Raw genomic sequence first — 21,498 nt, 5'->3', positions numbered from 1 at the left:
ATTTCTGATGGGCCAAAAACCCTGCAATCTTTCAGGAGATTTTGCTGTAGCAGGAGTGGTGACTGTGTTGCAAAGCAGCCATCCTTCCTCATCTTGTGGTCGTGACTTGATTTTTGAATTCACCGTGGTTCCCTTCTGCTGAGTATAGACAGGGGTCAGAACCCTTCTTTGTGGCTTTGCTGGTTCAGTCCCTCTTGGTGCCCTTGAAGTCCCTGGCTCCTCCCCTGGTGGCTAATTGCATAGTCAAGCAAATGCCACTCATAGGTGGTAGGTCTGGCTCCTCCCAGTAGTGTCCTGGTTTTTTTTTTTTTTTTTTTTTTTAAACTAGAACTGTTATGAGGACAGATGGCTTTCTATGATTTGTTCCTGTGTTATAGGAATTATGGGATTTCTAGGTAGCTGAGTTTCTCTTTCTGCTTCTGGGCTGTTCCTGGCTCAGGTATCGAATTGCGATGCTCCTTGTGCCTCACAGTCTTCCTGCCCTGGGGATAAAGTGAGAGGAGTGGCTTGAAGTGCTTACACAGCGCCTGGCATATAGTAGATCCCTGAAATATGCTTCTTGCTGAACTTAATATCTGATATCTGAGTGAATTTCTTTCTCATCCCAGAAAACTTCAATTCCCTATTTCAGGATGAATTAAGTAACAGCTCCCAACATCCAGTCCAGCCTTCTCATTGCTTACCTTGGCCATGTGTGCCCGTTGCATTGGGTACATGCCCTTTCCCAAACAGGTCCCACTTATTCCTGCCTTCATGCCCTGACTTGCTCTGTTTCCCTTCTTTGATGGTCTTCTCTTGTTCTCTGGCTATGTGATGTCTGTAGACCCTCAAGGCAACACACACATGTCATCTCCTCCTCCGAGTATTTCCTCAGTCAGGAATGATCTCTGCCTCTTCTGTGCACCAAAGGGCATTTCAGCTCTACCTTTCCCATTCATCAAGACAATCAGCAAATGTTGATTGAGGATCTATTACATTCTGGGCATTATGCTGAAGCAGACAGGGTCTCTGGTTTTATGAAGGCATCATCTAGATTGGAGGGGTAGATTTCAGAGTGCCCTTTTTATTTTTTAATTTTATTTATTTATTTGGCTGTGCTGGGTTTTCCTTGCTTTGCACAGGCTTTCTCTAGTTACGGGCGAGCGGGGGCTACTCTTTGCTTGTTGCACACCACAGGCTCTTGGTGCACAGTCTTCAGTAGTTTAGCACCATATGGGCTCAGAAGTTGTGATACATGGGCTTAGGTGCATGGCATGTGGGATCATCCCAGACCCGGGATTGAACTCGTATCCCCTGAAGTGACTGACAGATTCTTATCCACTGCACCATCAGGGAAGTCCCGAGTGCCATTTTTAGAAGCTGGAGACAAGGTGATGAGTGGCCTGTGGAAGGCTGGATCCAGGAACTGCCTTTTTTTAAAAAAAAAAATCTACCTTCAACCTCATGTGATACATAATTGTGTTTATGAGTCTTATTTTTCCTTCCTGACTCTCTCCAAGAGACAGGACTCTCTTTTTTGCTTCCATATTCCCTATGGCATCTACCTGTGGACATTGATGCTTGTTGTCTACTTTTTAAGAAGGAAGAATATATGTTCTGGGATTAGAAATGAAGCTTACTAGGATTTTGGGGAGAGGAAAGGTCTCACTGTTAGGTTTCTCTGGCTCTGGGTGCACAGTCACTTGCAAAATGTGACTGGGCAGAGCGTGAGCCACTAAGGCAAGCAGAGGCCTCTGCTTTCTCCTCCAACACAGCTGTCAGTTCTGTCTGGATGCCTCATGGACCCAGCCTTGGCTTCTGTGTACTCTCTACGTTTATGCTGTTGGCCAAACTCTTCTGGCCTCAACCTACTTCTCTAAACTCAGTTTCTTCCTTGTCTAAATTCATGTGACTGTTTATCCTCTTCAGTGGTTCACCTGGCTCAGGATCCTTGCCCTTTTACTGTTCAGGCTTGTCTTGCATTCATCTGTATCCCAAGTATTGAGATGCTATAATTGTGAAGACTGGGCTTCTTAGCCTCCGTGCTACTGATATCGTGAGCTGGATAATTCTTTGTTGTAGGAGGCTGCTCTGTGTGTTGTCGAATGTTTAGCAGCATACCTGGGCCTCTACCTACTAAATTGCAGTAGCAGCCTCTACACCCAGTTATGGTAACAAAAAATATCTCCAGACTTTGCCAAGTGTCCCAGGGGCACAAAATTGCATCTGGTTGAGAACCACTGACATAAGGCTACAACCAATGATGTTTGAGATCAATTAGATTAATCTCCCTTCTTTTATTTCACAAATAAGGTCACTGAGGCTCAGAATAGGGAAATGAATTACCCAAGATAGCACCGCAAGTTGGCTATGTTGGAGGCAGCAGACTTTGTATATTTTCTTAGGCACATGCCTTTCCTTAGCATGGTGAAATCTCCTTAGGAGACGATCAATGAAGGGGAAAAGGAAGTGACTTTGGAGAGAGACAAACTGGGATTAGAATCTTGGTAAGTCATTGATGGGTTTCATGGTTTTGGGTTCTGAATCACTCTGTTCTTCCATTTCCTCCTGTGGAAAAGAGGGGTGATAGATTCCCACCTCCCAGAATAGTTCTGAGGACTCAATGAGATGTTTGTGAAGCTCTAAAATCCTACTTGGAATGCAGTTCAGTTCAGTTCAGTCACCCAGTCGTGTCTGACTCTTTGCGACCCCATGAATCACAGCATGCCAGGCCTCCCTGTCCATCACCAACTCACAGAGTTTACTCAAACTCATGCCCATCGAGTCGGTGATGTGGAGCAAAGGCTGGTTCCCTCCTCCCCTGTATGTAGTGCTATAAAAATGGTGAGCATACCATTGAGGAAGAAGTTAGAGTTGTCCTCAACAGGACCCAGAGTGCCTGTGAAAGATGAGGCTGATAGGCTGTGATTTCTGGTGGATGGTGTTCAAAATGCAGGTGGTGGGATTTGGTTCTATAATGGAAACAGCCAAGTAGTTTTCCAGTTTGGAAAATAACTGGCTGTGTTGAAAGCTGACTCATCTGACAGACTTGTTTTTTTCTCCTCTCCTTTCCTGAGGATGGTCTTCTGATGATTATATCTTATCTCTAACATCTCTTTCTCCACCCCCCCCCCCACCAGCAGAATGCTATTATTAATATTACAAACATGCCTAAAGGGTAAAGGAACATTTAGAGCCCAAGTTGGGCATGGTATCCTAGCCTTCCCTGGTATCAGATTAATGTAATGGTATTTTCTCTCCTGGAGCCATGAAGATTTGACTGCCATCAGGTAACCAGGGTTCTGGTGCTGGTCTGGCCAGTTATAGATAACCCTAATTAGTATTTTGAAATTTTAAGTTTTCATGAGCATTTTCTTTATCCCTATGCTGGCCTGATTATAGTAGTGTTCAATCTTGGCTGCACATTTTAATCACCTGAAAGTTCAAAACTAAACAAGAATAAAAGAACAACAACCATGCATGTACTCAGACAAACTGGATTTGGAGATGCATCTTGAGCATTGGTGACTTTATTTAAAGTTCCCTATGTGACTCCTGAGTGTATTTAGAGTCTAGAGTTACTGTCTGTTTTGACACCAGATGTCCCATTTCCTTGATAGGAAAATGAGGCTCAGGTAGTTAATTTTCTTATCCAAGGTTGAAAAGACCAGAGGAGAGGAAGCCAGGCATTGTGAATCCTCATCTCATTTACTGGGCTTTCCACTCCAGTACATTGCTTCTCTGCTCATGGTGTGATCTGGAAACTTCAGGAAACAAAATTTGTTTGAAAATTACAAAGCACTCTATTAGGGTCATTTGTCAGCGGCCAGACTCACACCAGGAACTTCCCAGGTAGCTCAGTGGTAAAGAATTTGCCTCCCAATGCAGGAGATGCAGATTCGATCACTGGATCAGGAAGATCCTCTGGAGGAGGAAATGGCAGCCTGCTCCAGTATTCTTGCCTAGGAAATACCATGAACAGAGGAACTTGGCCAGGCTACAGTCCATGGGGTTGCAAAAGAGTCAGACATGACTGAATAACTAAACAGTAGTAGCAGCATTAGGATAGGAATGGACCACCATAGATATTTTTTTCCTAGAGGAAATATTAGCATTTGGTGAGGAAGGAACTTGCCATCTTGTCTCTTATGAGGATAAGTTGATTTTGGACCCAATTTTAGTGATATTTATGTCCATTTTTGTAGGGCCTTGTTGACCTCCTCTTAACATATATCAGAGTGTTACTTAGCAGATAACCTGAACAGGGCTGCAGAGATGCAAAGATAAAGTAAGGAACATTAGAGGATATATATTTGAACTTTCACATCAGTGGCATCGCCTCCAGGGGCTGTCTTATTCTACCATGGGGATACTTGGACCATTATGAACTCCTTCTTTAGTCCCACAACTGATCCTGGTCTTGTCCACTCAAAAGCTAGCTCCACTTCCTCTGGACAGCCATGAGGATCCTTCTCTAGGCTGAACCAGCTATTCTGCAGGGGAGCCTGCTTTCCAGTCCCCTTTTCAGCCTGCTTGCTACTCTTTAGCCTGAATATTGATATTTTAAAAGGACCCAAAGTGACTCTTTCTCCTCTTTTCCTTTTGGGCTAATCCTGTCTGGATTAGTGATCTCTCATGCCCCAAGAGGATAGACTGACTTTCTGAAAGCTGTGGCCCGTGTACCTTGCACCATTCCATTTTCAGTTACTTTGGTATTAGAGGAAGGCAGAGGACTATTTGCCTGTGATTTTTCTGTTCACCCCTGATTTTCCTGTTCATATTATAAGCTAGTTAACAATGAGATGGGCAATGTAAAGTCTTTGGGTTCTTGGCAGAATCTTGGCTCTGTCACTTACAAGACTGTGAGGAGGTTGTGATGTCTCTTTTAAGTCTGGGATTCCTCATTTCTTATGGGCCACTGTCATGCTTTAGGAGATATGAAGTGTGCTTAACATAGTGAGTACTCAGAGCACAGTAACCTGTGCTCTTATAGCCATTATGATCACTATCCCAACTATTTGATGGAAAGGTGACAGATCAGTTTTCTTCTTGTGGCTGCTGGTGCTAAGGGCTTCCTCATTCAGGAGCACCCTAGATGCTGGAGGTGACTGCGAGTGGGTCTGAACAGTGACTGAAACCTCACACAAGTCTGCTAAGTTCATTCCCTTCCACCATCCCTTTTAAACCATAGTAGTCACTGCTTGAAATGCCACTGTTATTTTAGACCTCTGACCCCTTCTAATGTGCAAAGTTCCCTTGGAAAGAAAACACTTGAAGCTGTTCTTAATCATTGGTATTTACGTGTCAAGAAATGTCAGGTCCTTTACAGAGTCCATGTTGCTTGAGTGAAAGAATAGCTTTCAGGCAAGAAGAGGGGTCATGTGCTCTAAGGACCACAATTGTCTCTTTATAAGCCTGATCTAGATTTGGTTTTGGTTGTGACTCTGCACATCATAGGTATATCTGGACTCCAGCTGGGGGAATGTCTGGAGGACATTCCGTGTGAACCTTCCAGTTCCCTAGAGGTGCTGTGACTACTGCAAGTTAAACCCTGCTCCTTATGCAATTGGAACCATAACCCTTGAAAACCAATACCATTCTGTCTTTTTGTTGTTATTGTCTCATTTGGGTGAATAACCACAGTGATCTAGTTCATCTGCAATGACTTTGTTTGAAGAACTGTTCATGAGTCAGGAGTATTGGTCACCACTGAAAATGCACTGAACTTAGGCTTAACAATAAGGAAATAACATAGTTTAGTGCTCTGGCTTCAGAAATGGCACAAACATGGAATGGACAAATATGAAAAGTAGATAATGGATCCACAGTGATTTAATTCTTGGTGATATTTTCATTTTATGCAAATACCAAAAGAAAAAAAAACCTGTCTATTTGAAAGAAAAACAGGAACCAAGAAAAATATTTAGTGTTTGATCAAGCAAAAATCCTTTCACACATCTGCCAAGAGAGTTAAAACAAATAGAGATGTTAAATAAAAGGCCCAGGTACCAAAGAGCAAAATTTAATGAAAGCCAGAACTGTTTAGTATGGATTCCTGTTGAGAAAAATGTCAGTCTCCTTCAGTTTTCCCATTGCTCTATTTTTAAGAAAAGTGTAGTAAAAATACATAATACAAGTTAACTTTTTTCTTACTTTTGTTTTTCCCGTCACCCCTCTGTCAATGAAAAACATCTGCTGGAGTCTTGGACCCCCACATAGCATACACACTCATTTCTAGCATAGCTGATCTGTTACTATCAGATCATGTTACTGGTGAACTCAGTGGCTGAAGAGGCATCTTACCAGGCCAAAGGCAAAATATTTTTGAAGAATGTTGATTGTAGAGGGTTATTTCGAACTCCTCTGAAATGCAGACTCCATAAGGGTGGGTTGTATCAGATTCTGCAGTGGTAGGCTAAGGGTTAGGGAAAATCTGGTGGAAGGGCAATGGATGGGTAGGATACCAGCTGGGCAGTAACAAAAAGTGGCAATCCTTCTCAAGGGTCCTGCTTCATATACCATGCCCACATTGATATATGAGAGACTGAATCACACTTGAGTTGAGAGGGCAAAGAGTTTGATTTGGGGTTGGTTTTTTGCTATGGCTGATAAAAGAAGGATGGAAGAGACATAGAGATGGAGGGGGTCCATGGAGAGAATTCACATATGAAACCAGTCATGCTGCATCTACTTGGAGGTAGGCTCCAAAACCTTTAGTTTGTCCATTGCTAATGATAATCCCTAGCAGAGAAGAATGGATAGAAGTTGGGGGGTGAGGGAACAAGCCAGAATATGGTTTTCAGTAAAGGCTGATGACACATGGCACACTCTAGGTGATGAATCATGCACCTAGCAGAGGTGCTGGAGAGAAGGAAGCTGACTGCACCAGGAATGAGAGCTGGGATCTCCAAGGAAGCCATGTGCCAAGATCCCAACCAAAGTTGTAGTCAGCCTAGGCTTCTCTCCATGAACCCTGTCACTTCTCCAATCTTGTTTTAGTTTCACATTGTGGGCACAATCCAATGATTCTGGTCATTGGATCACAACATTCTCATTCTGTCTTAGACAGGGGGAAGGTTGGCCTCTTCAAGTTACAAGTTGAGATCAGGGATCTTAAGGTCTCCCAGTGTTGTTATCAACCTAATCTATCTCCCTGTCCTTCAAATCATTCACTCTTGGGCATTTCACTTTCTAAAGATGACAGTTCATCTGACCACCTGGTAAAATAACACTCATACATGGACGTAAAAACTCAAGTTCTCCAGGTCACTAAAACCCTAAACTTCACACTTGGTCTCTCAGTCTTAGGACTGGGCACACTATAGAAAGTTCTATTGCTTGTGGGCTTAGATGAGGCTTCCTCTTCCAAAGATCTTCCATCAGCCTTTTTTGTTTCTTCTTTTTTTTTTTTGCATTTAGCTTGTATAACATTTTCCCCACATCAGAGGCTCCAAGGAGAGAGTCTACTCTACAATGGGGTTGCTGCAGAGGACTATCAAATGAAAAGTGAGAATCAGGGATGAGAGTTTTCTGGATGTCAGCTATTCCCAAGGCTCGACTTGGTTTAGGAGGTCAGTTGCCCTTCAGCCACCAGAATGCCATTGGGCTTGAGCATAGCAGAAGGACATACTCCTCAGGGCTGAGCATGATTCTGTGACAAAGCATACTGTTCCACCTAAGGCCTGTGAGACGGCTGTTACACATTCAAGGAAGCTTTATCTGCGTCTCCAGCAATAACTTCATGAGTCTTCTTCTGACTGCATGTCTGCCTTTACAGCTTCTTTGCCACCCAGGGTCTGAGTTGCTTCACACGTGTTTTTAACTAAGTCAGTGCCTGGGCAGTGCCCTGTGTGGAGAGGCAGCCCACTCCTCCAGCAATGACGGTCTCCATCCATGGCTTGGGGCCGAGGTGTGGAGGGGATTTGGAGAGCTCCCATGATGAATTCATTTGAAGATTGCTGTTTTCCTTTTGCTTGCTTGTCAGGTGGAACGAATCTTGAATCTCCAATCTGAAAACTAAAGTGGGATGGGTAGGGAGTTGGGAGTAAGAAGGAAAAGGAAGGGATCTAACAGAACTTGCAAACCATGGAGATTAGTAAGAAAAAAAAATAGTGCACACACTAAGACACATGAACAACTGAATTAAAAGAAAACAGTACAGTTTCCTCATTAGTGCTCCAGTGACACAGGCTCTACATGACAGGGTTATTCTCCCCTTATTGCCGTACAGTGTTATTTATCATCCTCGCTTAGCCAACGGAAAAGGGCAAAAGAACATCAAAAAAGGAGAAGGGGCCGCAAAATGGTTTCTTGATTCTTCAGGAAAATCTGTTGACTCCTCCTCCTCGTGGTCCTGGTGGTTGGTGGCGGTTGTGTTTTGTTTTGTTGTTTTGGCACTGAGGGGTATGGGATGGAACTGGGCGAGCCTGGGCATACTCCCCGAGGGGGTCTCCATCTGCTGCAGTTATAATCCGGTGGCACCCAAGGGCATCCCTGAACTGTGGCTCATGCAGGGGATCGACTGCATGGACTTGGGGAAGTCATGGCTGACCACCCGGCCGTTCTCTCCACTCCCGCCACCACTGGCTCCTGCCCCGCTGTTTCGGGGGAGCGTCGATGTCCGTATGGCTTCGTTGATGGATTGCTGTGGGATCAAACAGAAACCCTTTTCAGGAGGACCGGGGGTTCTTCCCCAGGTCCTTGGCAATGACAGGAAAGGAGAATGAGTCAACACTGGGCTTAAAATGTCACTCCAACTCTCCTCCCTACCCAGCTTGTTTCCTAATCTGTAATGCTAATCCTGACTTCCTGTGAACTCACAGAACTGTTACCTGGCTGTGGACTAGTCTGATTCCCTCTCTGGAGCTCTTGTTCTCTAAGTTTAATGAGATGTGCTGAATTGGGTGATCTCTAAGATCCTTCACCTTCTGTGATTTCTAAAGGTACAATGGTTCCATGGTAGTATTGATGATAATAAATGTAGCAACATGACCAAGTAGAAAAGCTCCAGAAGTGGGGTTTAGGAAACTTGGGTTTTAGTCCTGATTCTGACATCAACTTGCTATGTGACTTTGTGCATAGCTATTTCTCTAGACCTTTGAAATCTCCATATTTGTCAAAGTGTATTAGAGAGAATGGTTCTATACTGCATGAAAAAATGAGTTGAAATGTTACACAAAATTGATGGTATATCATTGTTGGGTGAAACTTTAAAACTACTTATGATTACTTCTGGAAAAAAAATGTCATCCTACCTCTAGCAGTGTGTGTTAAGAGAACATAGGGACTTGTTTAACTAATACTGTATGCATAATATAATGGGAAAGAAGCCTGTGCTAAAGAAAATGAAAATGAATTCCAAAGATCATTATCTGTCATCCACTTCCCATTAGCGCATATAACCTGTACTTCTACCCTGACACATCAGATTGGTGCTACTGATTTGTGAAAGATTGTGATTTCTAGAATGTTGGAGTTCTAAAGAATGTTAAAAGAGCTCCAATGATCACCCCAGGATGAGATGAGTTAGACAAAATGATCAAGACAAGAATCTGTGATTATAATCATATCCTATTAGACAAGAGGAAGTGTTCTTTTCTGAATTCCTTTGGAGAATGAAATTTCATGACCAGAAATCCAAACCCTTTTCCTGTCACCTCCAACTTCTCGTTAAAAGATACCCATAGAAATTTTGAGGTAGGGCTTAGTTTCTTGGTGAAAATCAACACAAAAATTTGTCTCTGAGTTTAGAGGTTTCTTTCTGTAAGGTCAATCTATCCATCCTTCAAGACTCAATCTGTTCCTACCTCTTTGAAGTTGTCTTAGACTGCCCCATCATGTCCTGCCCCCCATCCTCACCAGTTCTCATATATTATACACTTGCTTGCAATGATTCTGTTTCAGGTATGTAACTTCTGTCTTCTTTAAGAGAGCTAACTGTCTGTAGAAGGACAAGGGCTGTGTCTTCTCAATCCTTAGCTGCCTGCCAGTGTGCCCAGCATGTCGTTAGTGGCTCAGTAGATATCTTTGAATGTGTCTAAGAAAAGCCAAACACATAGGGCCAGTCTTAAAAAGTTGATGACTTTCCCCTTTGCATATTGACATGATTCAAGTGATCAGAGAAGTAAGTCAATGTCCTGTGGCCTCATGGACATAAACAGGGTAGTTTTGACCCAGTTGTTATTCTTTCTGCTACACTGTGCTTTGGGAGGATCCTCTTATTACTGGTAATTCTGACAGTGTTTTAAAATAGTTTTCCTTTTAAAAAATTCCATGATTCAGACAGATCTGCCCCATATGATGCTCCACCCATACAGGTTCTGTCTTCTCTTCAAATTCCTGGACATAGTGTATTTACATTCTGCCTGCACTGACGAGGAAGTGCGACCTGGAGAGTACTCTTCTAAGTCAAGGTCACATCAACACCTCTGTGCTGCTCTATGGGGGAAATGTAAAAAGAAAACATGAGGAATTCATGGTGACTTGTTCTCACTTTTAAATTGTTGACAAGAACTTTTTATTTGTGTGGGGGCAGTGTGGAACCTTCTATGAATTAGCTTGGGATGTCTAGCTTCTATGAGTTTTCTCTGCCACACTCCTTTAATTAACACAAAAAATTTAAAGTTCACACAGATCACCCTGGGCTTTCTTTCTCAAAAGGTCTCACATATTTCCGTAATATCCCATAGAAGTCAGTGGTACTTATTTATTTTAAAGGAGAAGGCTACTGGTATAATCAGTATTGGTGCCTGTGAGTCTGAGGTAACTGAGCCAGGCATGTAGCTAGAACTCTTCAAGTCATTCAGGATTGGTTTTTATGAAAGCTGAGGAGTTCTCTGAGGTCAGTGACTCCATTCTCCTGTTGGTGGTGGGGGTTACCTGCTTACTGGTTTCCTTTCTAATCTCGGGAGAAGGGATGAATAGAGTCAAAACGGGAAACGGGAGTGGAAAGAACTGCTAAAAGTGACCATTTCACTAGTTCTCAAACTTGGCTGCAGGTTGTAGGGGTTTCAGAGGAAGAAACACTGATGTCTGACGCCTGCCTCAGGGATGCTGGCTTAATAGGTATGGTGTGTGGAGTGGACATCTAGAGTTTCAACCCCCCCACCCCCAGGTTATTCTAATATGCAAATAATGTGAAAACATATTGGTCTTAGTTGATTTCACTTTATAGAGCAACTGAGGACTTGTCACTGACTCGCTTCAAGTTACAGTTATCTGTGACCTAGGGTCAAAGTGGACAACCTCCTGCCTGTGAGGCCTCCTCCCCCCTAACACGTTGTAAGCTGACGTCATCTCTCCCCTTGCCTCTGGGAACTGTGGTTCTCCCCTGTCCATCCTTGACATGCCAGCCGTTCTTCAAGTTCATCCTTATAAGTAGTTGTTTCTGAAACAGATACTCAGGGAGAAAAGGGTGAGTGAAAAGTCTAGCCTCAAAGTCCCAGAGTTGCTGCTTCGGAAACTCATTTATCTAACAGTGATGACACCCTAACTTTTCAGCTGCTTGCTTTTCTAAGAAAAGTCTGCCCAGCCTCTGCCCATCATAGAACACCCTAGTAAAAGCTCAGCCCTCGGTGATGCCTTTGAGTCAGAGGGACCACCTGCTGTGGAGGATGCACCCCCTCCCCCGCCGCACCCATGACTGACCATGTACCTCAGCTGCTCATTAATTCCAGGGATACATGCAAAGCCTTGATGGCCGTGGTTTCAACACAGCCTGTGTCAGCACAGCTGCTACAATTAGGAAAAGTCAGCACTCTCCTGGGGGTGGGAGAGGCTGGGAAGTATTCTTTTGGGGGGGAACAATGCGGTAGATAATAAAGACCCTGGTTAGCCTTAATATCAGTTAAGAGCTCAGGTTTCTGTCTGTTTTCCCAAGCAGAGGAGAGGTACAGGGTGTCTGAGAATTTATTCAATTTGGAGTATGTCTTGAATTTGAAATTTTTTTTTTTACTGTGTGACAGTTTCAATTAAGCTGAAATGTTGGTGTTGCCTGAAGTCCCTCTCTGAGCGCCCAGCTCTTCCTAGCTCTCCTTTCTCATCAGTCTTCCTGTGCCCAATCTCCCTGGCCTTCCTCTTATGTCTGGGCAAGCGTTCTGGTCTTTGGGTCTGTGATACTTGTGCCTCCTTTGGTGACAACCATCGTCCCCTGGTTACCTCCTTCTCTGCCTCAAGTCTGTTCACCATCACTGTTTCAGGGAAGCCTCTTGTCCTGCCCCTGACCCCATTCCCTGATCAGGACTTGACTGCTGTGGGCATTTTTCTTCAAACGCTCATTGAACGTATATGACACATTTGCTTATTTTCTGTCTGCCAATTAAACTCTCAGTTTCCTGAGAGCAGAAACTGTCTGGCTTGCTCCTGACTGGATCCTGAGGGCTGAGTGATGCCTAGCAGGCAGTGATGCTGCATATGTCTTTGTAGAAGGACTGCCTGCAGGGTGCCTTCCCTCTGTCCCTGTGACACTTGCTCTGTGTCCCGCTCACATAACATCAAAGGGGAGAGGGTCTCAGTAATGCGCAAGCCAATGATCATGTCCCACGGATGGCCTAAACAACTAGATCAGACAAACCTAAGGATAAGGACTGCCTCTTATTTGTCTATGCACTGTGGGTGGGGTTTTGATGGGACCTAGTAGGTGATAAAAATTATCTGTTGCCCTGTGGTTGGGGTGGAGAAAGAAATTGATGAGAAGTGACTTGGCTGGTACCAAGAACCCAGGCTTTGCAGAAGCCATGTTGGAGATCTCATTCCTGTTCCACCAGCTCTGAGTTTGTTGGAAAAACTACTTAACTTCTCTGACCCCCTATTTCTTCATCTGTAGAACTGCAAGCACAGGGTTAATGAAAATGTATATTAAGCACTTTGAACAGGGAAGTTACTAAAAAGGTATCTCCCCCCCCTCCTTTTCTTCTTTCTTTCTCCTTTCCTTCCTTCTCTTTCCTGCACCCTCTTCTTCTCTTTCCTCTCTTTTTCATGCAGGGTGGGGAAGGGCTCCATAACCACTGTTGAGAAATAGGAGGCTGATTGTGAACTAGATTTAGGGGCTCAAGGTCTTAAGGGTTGGCCACGTACTGTAGTTAAGGGAAGAAGCAAGAAGGAAGGTTCTTGCCAAAGGCCTTGGATACTGTCAGTGCAGTCCTCTGTGTGAAGGTGGAGGCTGAACTTTTGAAAAGAGTTAATCTGCGTTTGGAGCAGGCAAAGTACAGAATGACAGAGAGAACTGCAAAGCAGCAAAGTCTGAGAGGCACCAGAATGTGTTCACTTATCTCCTTTGGATAAGAGAGGGGTTGATGGAGCTCTGAAAATTAAGGACTGGGTTGACACTTAAAACCCATAAAGGCATCTTTTCTGCAGGTAGAAGATTAAAAATTCTATTAGGAGTCTCATTGTGTTGGGAAGAAGTTATGCCAACCAGTGGAATTAACTATAGAAGATTGTGATGGAACAGCTTGCATTAATGATTCTAAGAGATCCTGATGTTGGCTCCTGAGAAATTTGATATCTTCCTTAGAAAGGGAAGGGGGAGAATGTCTCCCAGAAGTTATGGTATGACTCATTTGACTTTCTTAAGGATTCTTGTCTTTACTTGCTATTGTGACTTCAGTGGTGAAGGTCAATATTATACAGGTTTAAGAAGATCTTTGTTGTTAGCCACCCTGGTACCGCCACCTGGCACTGACCATGATTAGTAGGACATGGTCATCCCATAGGAAGGGCTGGAAGCCCAGTCCTGCTTGGTCATGTCTGGTTTCATCAGATCTCATGATGGAGCCAAAAGGACATCAGGTGATGTGTGTGCTTCCTGGCTGGGTGGTTTTGATGGTTGTGTTTGCTTCATCTGACAGCAGCTCCTTCCGTTGCCTCACCTTGTCCTCCAGGAGATTTTCTCAGGATACAATCCCACATTAATCTAACTAATGCTTACCCTATATGTGTGGGATGTCCAAAGAGAAATCAGATACAGCTTCTTACCTTAGGAAACTCACAATCTCTATGGCTTAAAAAACCCTAGGACATGTTAGTAGGGGCTATGAGATGAAAGTCTTAAGGGGACTGTAGCTGGCCACTAATAATATAATTCTAGTTAATAATTCTTTATAATAATATAATTCTAGTAATTATTATTTACTTAGGGCTTACTATGGCCCAGGCATTTTGCAGAGCCTTTATACCCACTTTTTCATATAATCCACAACAATTTTTATAAGGTGTATATTGGGTTGGCCAAAGGTTTGTTTAGGTTTTCCATGTGATGTTACCAAAAAACCCAAATTAACTTTTTGGCTAGCCCAGTGCTACCACTAGCCCCATTTTATGAAAGGGAGGATCAGAGAGCTATTGAAACTTGTTCAGGATGATTCAGTTAATGTGAAGAGCAGGTAATATTTGTGCTCAGACATTCAGTCTCCAGAGCTTTGCTGCACTATGTTTGAGGGGAGTTCCCTCAGTGAGCACCAGGCCAATCCTGGGACCCTGGTTCCGGTTATGGCTCATGGGAAAGGTTTTGGGGGGTTGTGGAAGGAGGAGAGTGAAAAAGTTGGCTTAAAGCTCAACATTCAGAAAACTAAGATCATGGCATCTGGTCCCATCACTTCATGGGAAATAGATGGGGAAACAGTAGAAACAGTGTTAGACTTTATTTTTTTGGGCTCCCAAATCACTGCTGATCGTGATTGCAGCCATGAAATTAAAAGATGCTTACTCCTTGGAAAGAAAGTTATGACCAAACTAGATAGCATATTTAAAAGCAGAGACATTACTTTGCTAACAAAGGTCCATCTTGTCAAGGCTATGGTTTTTCCAGTAGTCGTGTATGGATGTGAGAGTTGGACTGTGAAGAAAGCCGAGCGTCGAAGAATTGATGCTTTTGAATTGTGGTGTTGGAGAAGACTCTTGAGAGTCCCTTGGACTGCAAGGAGATCCAATCAGTCCATCCTAAAGGAGATCAGCCCTGAGTGTTCATTGGAAGGACTGATGTTGAAGTTGAAACTCTAATACTTTGGCTACCTCATGCGAAGAGTTGACTCATTGGAAAAGACCCTGGTGCTGGGAAAGATTGGGGGTGGGAGGAGAAGGGGACGACAGAGGATGAGATGGCTGGATGGCATCACCGACTTGATGGACATGAGTTTGAGTAAACTCCGGGAGTTGGTGATGGACAGGGAGGCCTAGCATGCTGCGATTCACAGGGTCGCAAAGAGTCGGACACGACTGGGCGACTGAACTGACTGACTGACTGAAAGGTTGTGCTAACCTAGGTCTTCTCCTGTTCCACTTACTGCCTCTGGAGTAACCTTTCCGCACTTTTGATGGGTAAGATAAGAGTTTTTAGGCTTATGCTTTGAATGGGGTAGGCAAAGACAGCCCTTCAGGTTCCAGGAGACCTTGTTGTGTCCAGTCAAGCTCCTTGGAGGTCTACACTGGGTTTAGAATCTGAGGTCCGTACTTTTGCTGTGCTTTGTCCTTTCTGAGAGGACCTGAACTTGGATGAACTGGTCAAGGGTGGGATGGAGGTGTTCCTAGGTCCCTGACCAAGTACCATTACACTACCATCCCTTAATTACTCCATGCTATTTATCTTGGGAAGTTGACTTTGGGGTTTCCCTAGTGACTCAGATGGTAAAGAATCTGCCTGCAATGCAGGAGACCTGGGTTCAATTCCTGAGTTGGGAAGATCCCCTGGAGAAGAGAATGTCTTCCCACTCTAGTATTCTTGTCTGGACAGAGGAGCCTGGAAGGCTATAGTGCATGGGGTCTCAAAGAGCTGGATGCAACTGAGCAACTAATTATGGGAAGGAAGACAGAGAGGGATTGGCTTACATCAAGACTCTTGGGTGGGTGCACGTGGAAGGCATGAGGTGGGTGGCTGGAGTATGGAGCACGTAAGGAGAGCAGATTGCCTGGGGAGGGGAAAGTAGGCTAGAACTATGATGTGGAAATGTTGAATGCCAGGACAGAAGGCCCTCCGCTCTCGACTCCCACTCCCTGTGTACAGAACTGAGTACACAGTTTCCAAACAGGGGAAGCAAATGTCCAGCCATGTCTTCTCCAAGAGGGACCTGGAGGTATAGGTAGGGTGGGTGCCTAAAGCAGGAAGAGGGTTGGTAGAAGGCTATGGCTGTGATCCAACAGTGGGTATGCTGAGTCTGGGAGTGATTGCATGTTGAAAAAAGGACTTCTTAGGGCACATTCTGGGAGAGAAAATTCTATCAATGAGTCCTGTTAGTCTACACAAGTCAAAGTAACAGCCTAGGGTACATTACTCAGAATGACTGTGCTCTTTGCCACTTCTGTTGATTTGAATTACACTTGTCCTTCCTCGTAATTTCTGGTTCTTCCCGGAAGCCTTCTCTATTTTCTCCCTCCTATATATCCCTATAGGTCTTCCTATCTATGCCATAGTTTGGGTCCCTGAGTAGATTTTCTTTGTTAAAACTGCTGAAAGTTACAGATAGTGTCTTAGTTCTCTCTGCCTCCTCATGATGTCTTGCTTATGGTGTTGCTCACATGAATAACATTTTCTTCCCAAAATATTTTCTTATTGAAGCTAAATGATGATAAGTGAGGAACCTTGATGGTCATTTAGTCCAGACTCCCATTGGATACTTTGAATCTATACATTTGTCAGGAATTATTCATCCTCTACATGTTTGCCTCTAGTGATGGGCTGTGTGTTACTTACTGGCACAATCCATCCCATTTTGGGATAGCTCTGAAAGAAAAGTAGATCTCACTGTGTTCACATCTGTTCTCCATAACTTTTAGTCATTAGCTTTTGTTGTATACTTTGAGACTCCACAAAACTGATCTGTTTTTTTTCACTCCCAAGAATTCTTCATGTTTTTATAGGCAGCTCTCATAACTTCCATATTTCTTCTCTTTTTGAGTTAGCTGCCTTCACTATATTTGATGTGGTTTGGGGTCATCAGTTAATGTGCTTACCATTCTCTGGGCATGACCGTCTCTGCCAAAGTCCATCTACAGTGTGATGGCCAAGAATAGACCTACCTCACCCAGCATGGCAAAATCATCCACCTTGCAGAGGAAAGATGCCCCCTCTGCTGTTTTGGAGCTACACTTCAGTTAACATGACACCAGAGTCACTACTAAGAGTGACCGTGAGGCAGTCACTCTTGCCTCACACTGCCTTGAGTGTTCACTGAACCCCTAACTTTTCATCTCACCACCCATCACTGGCTGATGCATTTGTTTTCTCAGGCCTTGTATTTACCCTGACACACGCCCACATCTTCCTTCCTCTCTCACCGCTGCCTCTTTCCCTGCCACCTTCCTCATAACCTAACTCTCTGTCAGCCCCTTCCTCGGACTGACCTCCACCTCCCATCATTCCCCACCATTTCTAGCAAAAGGGACTCCCAGGAAACCCAGCTGTATCACAGAACAGGTTAGGAAAAAGGCCTGGGAAGACGATGCCACCTTCATCCGCTTGGATTCGCTACGCGATTTGTAGCAGAACTCAATTAAGGCAACCAGCATGGCGAGTCCAAGTCCTCCAATCAGGATGTAGAACACGCCCGCCACATTGCTGAGGCTGAGAGCACTCGTCTTGTCCTAGGAAGAGGAGGAGGGAGAGGGGAGGGGGGAGAGTCCAGTGAGCCAGGGGGCTAGAGACTAACCAAGCAGCAGCATTTTAACACACATACACTCAACCCCATCACCCTCTTTAGCATTCATAATAGTTGGAAAGGCTTTGTATATATTGACAGAGTGTTCAACATTCCCCAGGAAAACAATGTGTGCCTGTGTGTATGCATGTGTGTGTGTGTGTGTGTGTGACAGTTCTCTGAGCATCCCTGATTATATTTAGTTGATAATTAGATTTCCCATCCTCCCCAGTGCCTGCTTTAGGGTGGGGGATGCCACAAGAAGTCGGGGCCGTTTCCACCAAGATCTGTACCCCTGAGCTTACCCCATTCTTTCAGGAAACTGTGTCCCTTCCTTTTCAGCTGAATTCCTGCCCCCCACCCCCTCAGTTGCTCAGCAACACACTGGCCTTGCTTATTGTTTATGCCTGTGAGCATTTTTCTGTGAGTTGGTACTTAAAGTGAACTTTCTCCTAGCTGTGCATTTGATTTCAATTTAATAAGACAGTTATTGTATGTATAATAAAGATCAACCAATGTATACCTTTAACTTACTGTGCTGAGTCCCAGTGAAGGGAGAAAGAAAACTGGGGGGCTTGGAAAAGAAAAAAGGCACTGAGGTAGAAAAATGGCTCCATTAAACCCTAATAATTATGCTTAATTGGAGTCATTTTTCTCATGGAGGTGCTTGCTGAAAAACACCGTAGGCAGATTCAGATAGCTGAATTTAGAAATCTCTGTTGCCTGGGCTAAAAGATCTTGCATTAGTTCTGAATGGGCAGGATCAGGGGGCAGGGTGCTTAATTCCTAGGGTCCTGGGGACAAGCATCCATGTCCAATGGGAAGTGGACAGAACTCACTTCATGGACCCTGAGAAACAACTTCAGTTTGTGAGACCATCCCTGAGTTCTGTCACTTCCAATGAGATTCACGAGTTGGGGACTGAGGGACAGCATCCTCCCAGGTGGTGAAAACAACCAAACAAAACTTCTGGTTATGGGGGAAGGTAATGACTTGGGGAGATTGACTGTGTTAGTAGCTCAGTCATGTCCAGCTCTTGCAACCCCATGGACTGTAGTCCACCAGGCTCCTTTGTCCATGGGATTCTCCAGGCAAGAATACTGGAGTGGGGTGCCATTCCCTTCTCCTGGGGATCTTCCCGACCTAGGGATTCAACCCGGGACTCCTGCATTGCAGCAGATTCTTTACCATTTGAGCCACCAGGGAAGCTGACTTGGGGAGAGGGGGGCCAATTAAATTCTTGACTTAGGCAAGAAAACATCTTTAGATCTTGGAAATGTACACATCCCCAGATGCCATGGCGGCTTGAACATCTTGGTTGATATTGTTTGCTCAGGCTCAGATTTCTCATCGAATTAAAATGAAATGCATGCCTCTGCTAGCACTGGTGCACAGCCATGGTTGGTTGGTGGCACTAGGTAGGATAAAGCTTTTATAACTCTCTGTGTGTTCTTTTTCAGGTGGGGATGTTGCAAAAGGTGAGCTGTCATGCCCTAGGGACTGCTCTGAATCTGGGTATGTGGAAATGGGTCAGCAATTGACCAAGTCAGTGGCCTCTGCCCCAGTTCTACTTGGTGCATTGTACAGAATTCAGCTCGGCTGAGCTTGGGGACCACAGCTGGCAAATAGCAGCCTCCCTTCTCTCCCTAGAAGCCGCCTTGGCTGGCAGAGCTGTTGGATTATCTAAAGCATATTTCTCTGGTGGCTTCCTGTATTGCTAAAGCAGATGGTTCTTGAATATGGGTTACACTTGGCAAGGTGTAGCCTGGCTTTGGAAGTGGTGGAAATGATTTTTGAGAGGGGTAGAATTTTTCCTGTTCTGGTATCATGGCCTGACAAGGGAAATATGCAAAAATGAGTTTGGGGCTTGGTTCAAGAGTTGGCTGAACAAGTAAATTCTCACTTGGCTTGATTTTTCAGAATGCTCAAAATGTCTCCCCGTTTGGTGTTTGTGAGTTCTGTAGTTCCCCTGGGAAGTAAGTCTTTAGTTTTTGGAGGACTTATGATTTATAGAAGTTTCTATAAAACTCTCCTGTGTGGGCTGGCCTGGGGTATGGTGGGGAGGCACATTACTGTATTATTAGCTCACATCTTGGAAGAGAGTGGTTGACAGTGAAGCTCAGATGGAGTGGATGGGGAACTGGCCTGAGGGGAGGTGGTAGACAAGAAGACTAGGAGGAAAAGACTGAGTCCTATTGACTTCATCAGTTGATCAGCCTTTCAGTAGCTGAAGTACATCTTGCCTCCTGGTTTCCAAGGCTGTTTTTGTTTCCTTCTTTATAGTCTTTTCAAGTTCACTTTGGTTGTAGATTATCTTCAAGGATAAAGGGAGTGGGCCCCTTTTTTTGTTACTATCTTCAAAAAAGTCATAAGAAGCCATCTTCCTCCCTGACTATAGAAGGTACAGTGTCCATTTGTGATATATCATTGAAGGAAGTAGGGTCAGATCTTCATAAGGAAGTGGGGATAGGAGGCATATTCTGTGTATCTGCAGAAGGAGGAAGGTCCAGTGGCTGAGTCTTTATATCTGGAGGTAGAGAGCATTCTTCACTTCTGAAGGAGGTCTCTGGTCCATGGGGATGGCAGTGTATGTTGGTGAGGGGACATATGCCATACAAACCAAACCAAGAGGGCAGTCAGATGGTATGGGCACTGCCACCTCTCGCAGGACACACTGCTACGGATCCTTCGTTACGTCGACATAATCCTGGGAGGACCTCTGGAATCAAGGGAGCACCTGAGTCACCAGCAGTATCAGAAAGAAAACTTAGATGAAGCATTACCATCTAAATTTGGCAGAGTGTGATAGGGTGTATAATGAAGGTCTGGTGGGTGTTGGTGTCTTCTTGGCTTACATAGTTGAGGAGTTTACATTTAGGCAAGGTTTCTAATTTCCCTTAAGTGCGCCACTGACTTTTTGATAGCGCCAAATTTAGTTTTTTCGAGGAGACCCAAGCCATAATTTTCTATCAAGTTGCCATTACCGACTCTCTTTGACTCCCTCTGTTGGAATATGATGGGATATCCTGGGGCAGAAACAAAACTCCCTGTTATCTAAGGACCAGAACTGTGATTCCTCTGTCTCCATGTCAGAGGGGACTTTCTCACGCCTCTCTGCACAAACAGCCATGTTCATGTTTCATGAGCAACCTACATGCTTCCAAACTTTGACTCAGGAGGGGGAAGGACAGAACCCAAGGAAGGACAGAGCACCCCTCTGGGAGACCCCATTCTCCCCGTATCCCTTAGCAGCTGCACTCCCCAGAACCAGCCAGCTTGCTGGTGGGAGTGAAAAACTCACAACTTGTCTTCCAACAGGAGCAAGTAGAGTGACAGTACCAAGAATGACAGGTGAAAAGAAAAACAAAAATTCCATCTTTCAGAGTTGTTGGGCTTGTTGTTATGGTGATGAGCACCCCCCTTCATCTGTTCCCCTTAACCTATTGTCTTGATTTGCTGCCTTCCCCATGTGCCAGTGATATTTTTTTCTTTTTCATATTTTTCCTTGCTCTTCCCACATACTGGGGGTCTGTCCCAGATGCCCTCTGTGTTTCTGAGCTGACATCCCACTCAGGAACATGAAGATGTCTTGATTCTTCATGAGGAGAGTTGAACCAGGTGTGAGGCAGAGAGACTTGATGCCTTTTAATGGCATAAGTAGAAAGTTCTAAGGAGAAGCCAAGGCTTTGGCCATAAGCCTAGCCCCTCCCATGGATACTGGGATGCCCATTACATGAAGTCTACTAAATCTGGACCAAGCTTCAGTTTCTCCAGATGCTTCCATTCCTTCTTATCTTCCTGCTGTAAGTTTGAACTCCTCTGAAGTAAAGGCTGTAGCTTTTGCTCTCCTCTGCCTTCCACAGATTTTCTGATGTGGGTACAAGTGAAGTGT

The 21,498-nt window shown here is 44.5% G+C and overlaps 1 protein-coding gene across 5 annotated transcripts in view; it reads right to left on the bottom strand.

Annotated features, from left to right (window-relative positions):
• Nucleotides 1-5,985: 5,985 nt before the first annotated feature.
• The window catches only part of GRIA1 (glutamate ionotropic receptor AMPA type subunit 1), a 342,928-nt gene continuing 327,415 nt past the window's right edge, over nucleotides 5,986-21,498 (bottom strand). For 2 of the 5 annotated variants that reach the window (XM_065918962.1, XM_065918961.1), the window contains exons 15-16: nucleotides 17,419-17,553; nucleotides 5,986-8,644 (exon numbers count right to left, since the gene is read on the bottom strand). In XM_065918962.1, the coding sequence (XP_065775034.1) occupies nucleotides 8,444-8,644; nucleotides 17,419-17,553 (336 nt within the window). In that variant the 3' untranslated portion in view covers nucleotides 5,986-8,443. The remainder of the gene's footprint in view (nucleotides 8,645-17,418; nucleotides 17,554-21,498) is intronic. The other 3 variants (XM_065918963.1, XM_065918964.1, XM_065918965.1) reach the window with 3 other exon arrangements.

This window comes from Muntiacus reevesi, chromosome 1 (assembly GCF_963930625.1).
Source record: "Muntiacus reevesi chromosome 1, mMunRee1.1, whole genome shotgun sequence".
Classification (NCBI taxonomy): Eukaryota; Metazoa; Chordata; class Mammalia; order Artiodactyla; family Cervidae; genus Muntiacus; species Muntiacus reevesi.
This window is presented reverse-complemented; position numbering and strand designations above follow the sequence as displayed.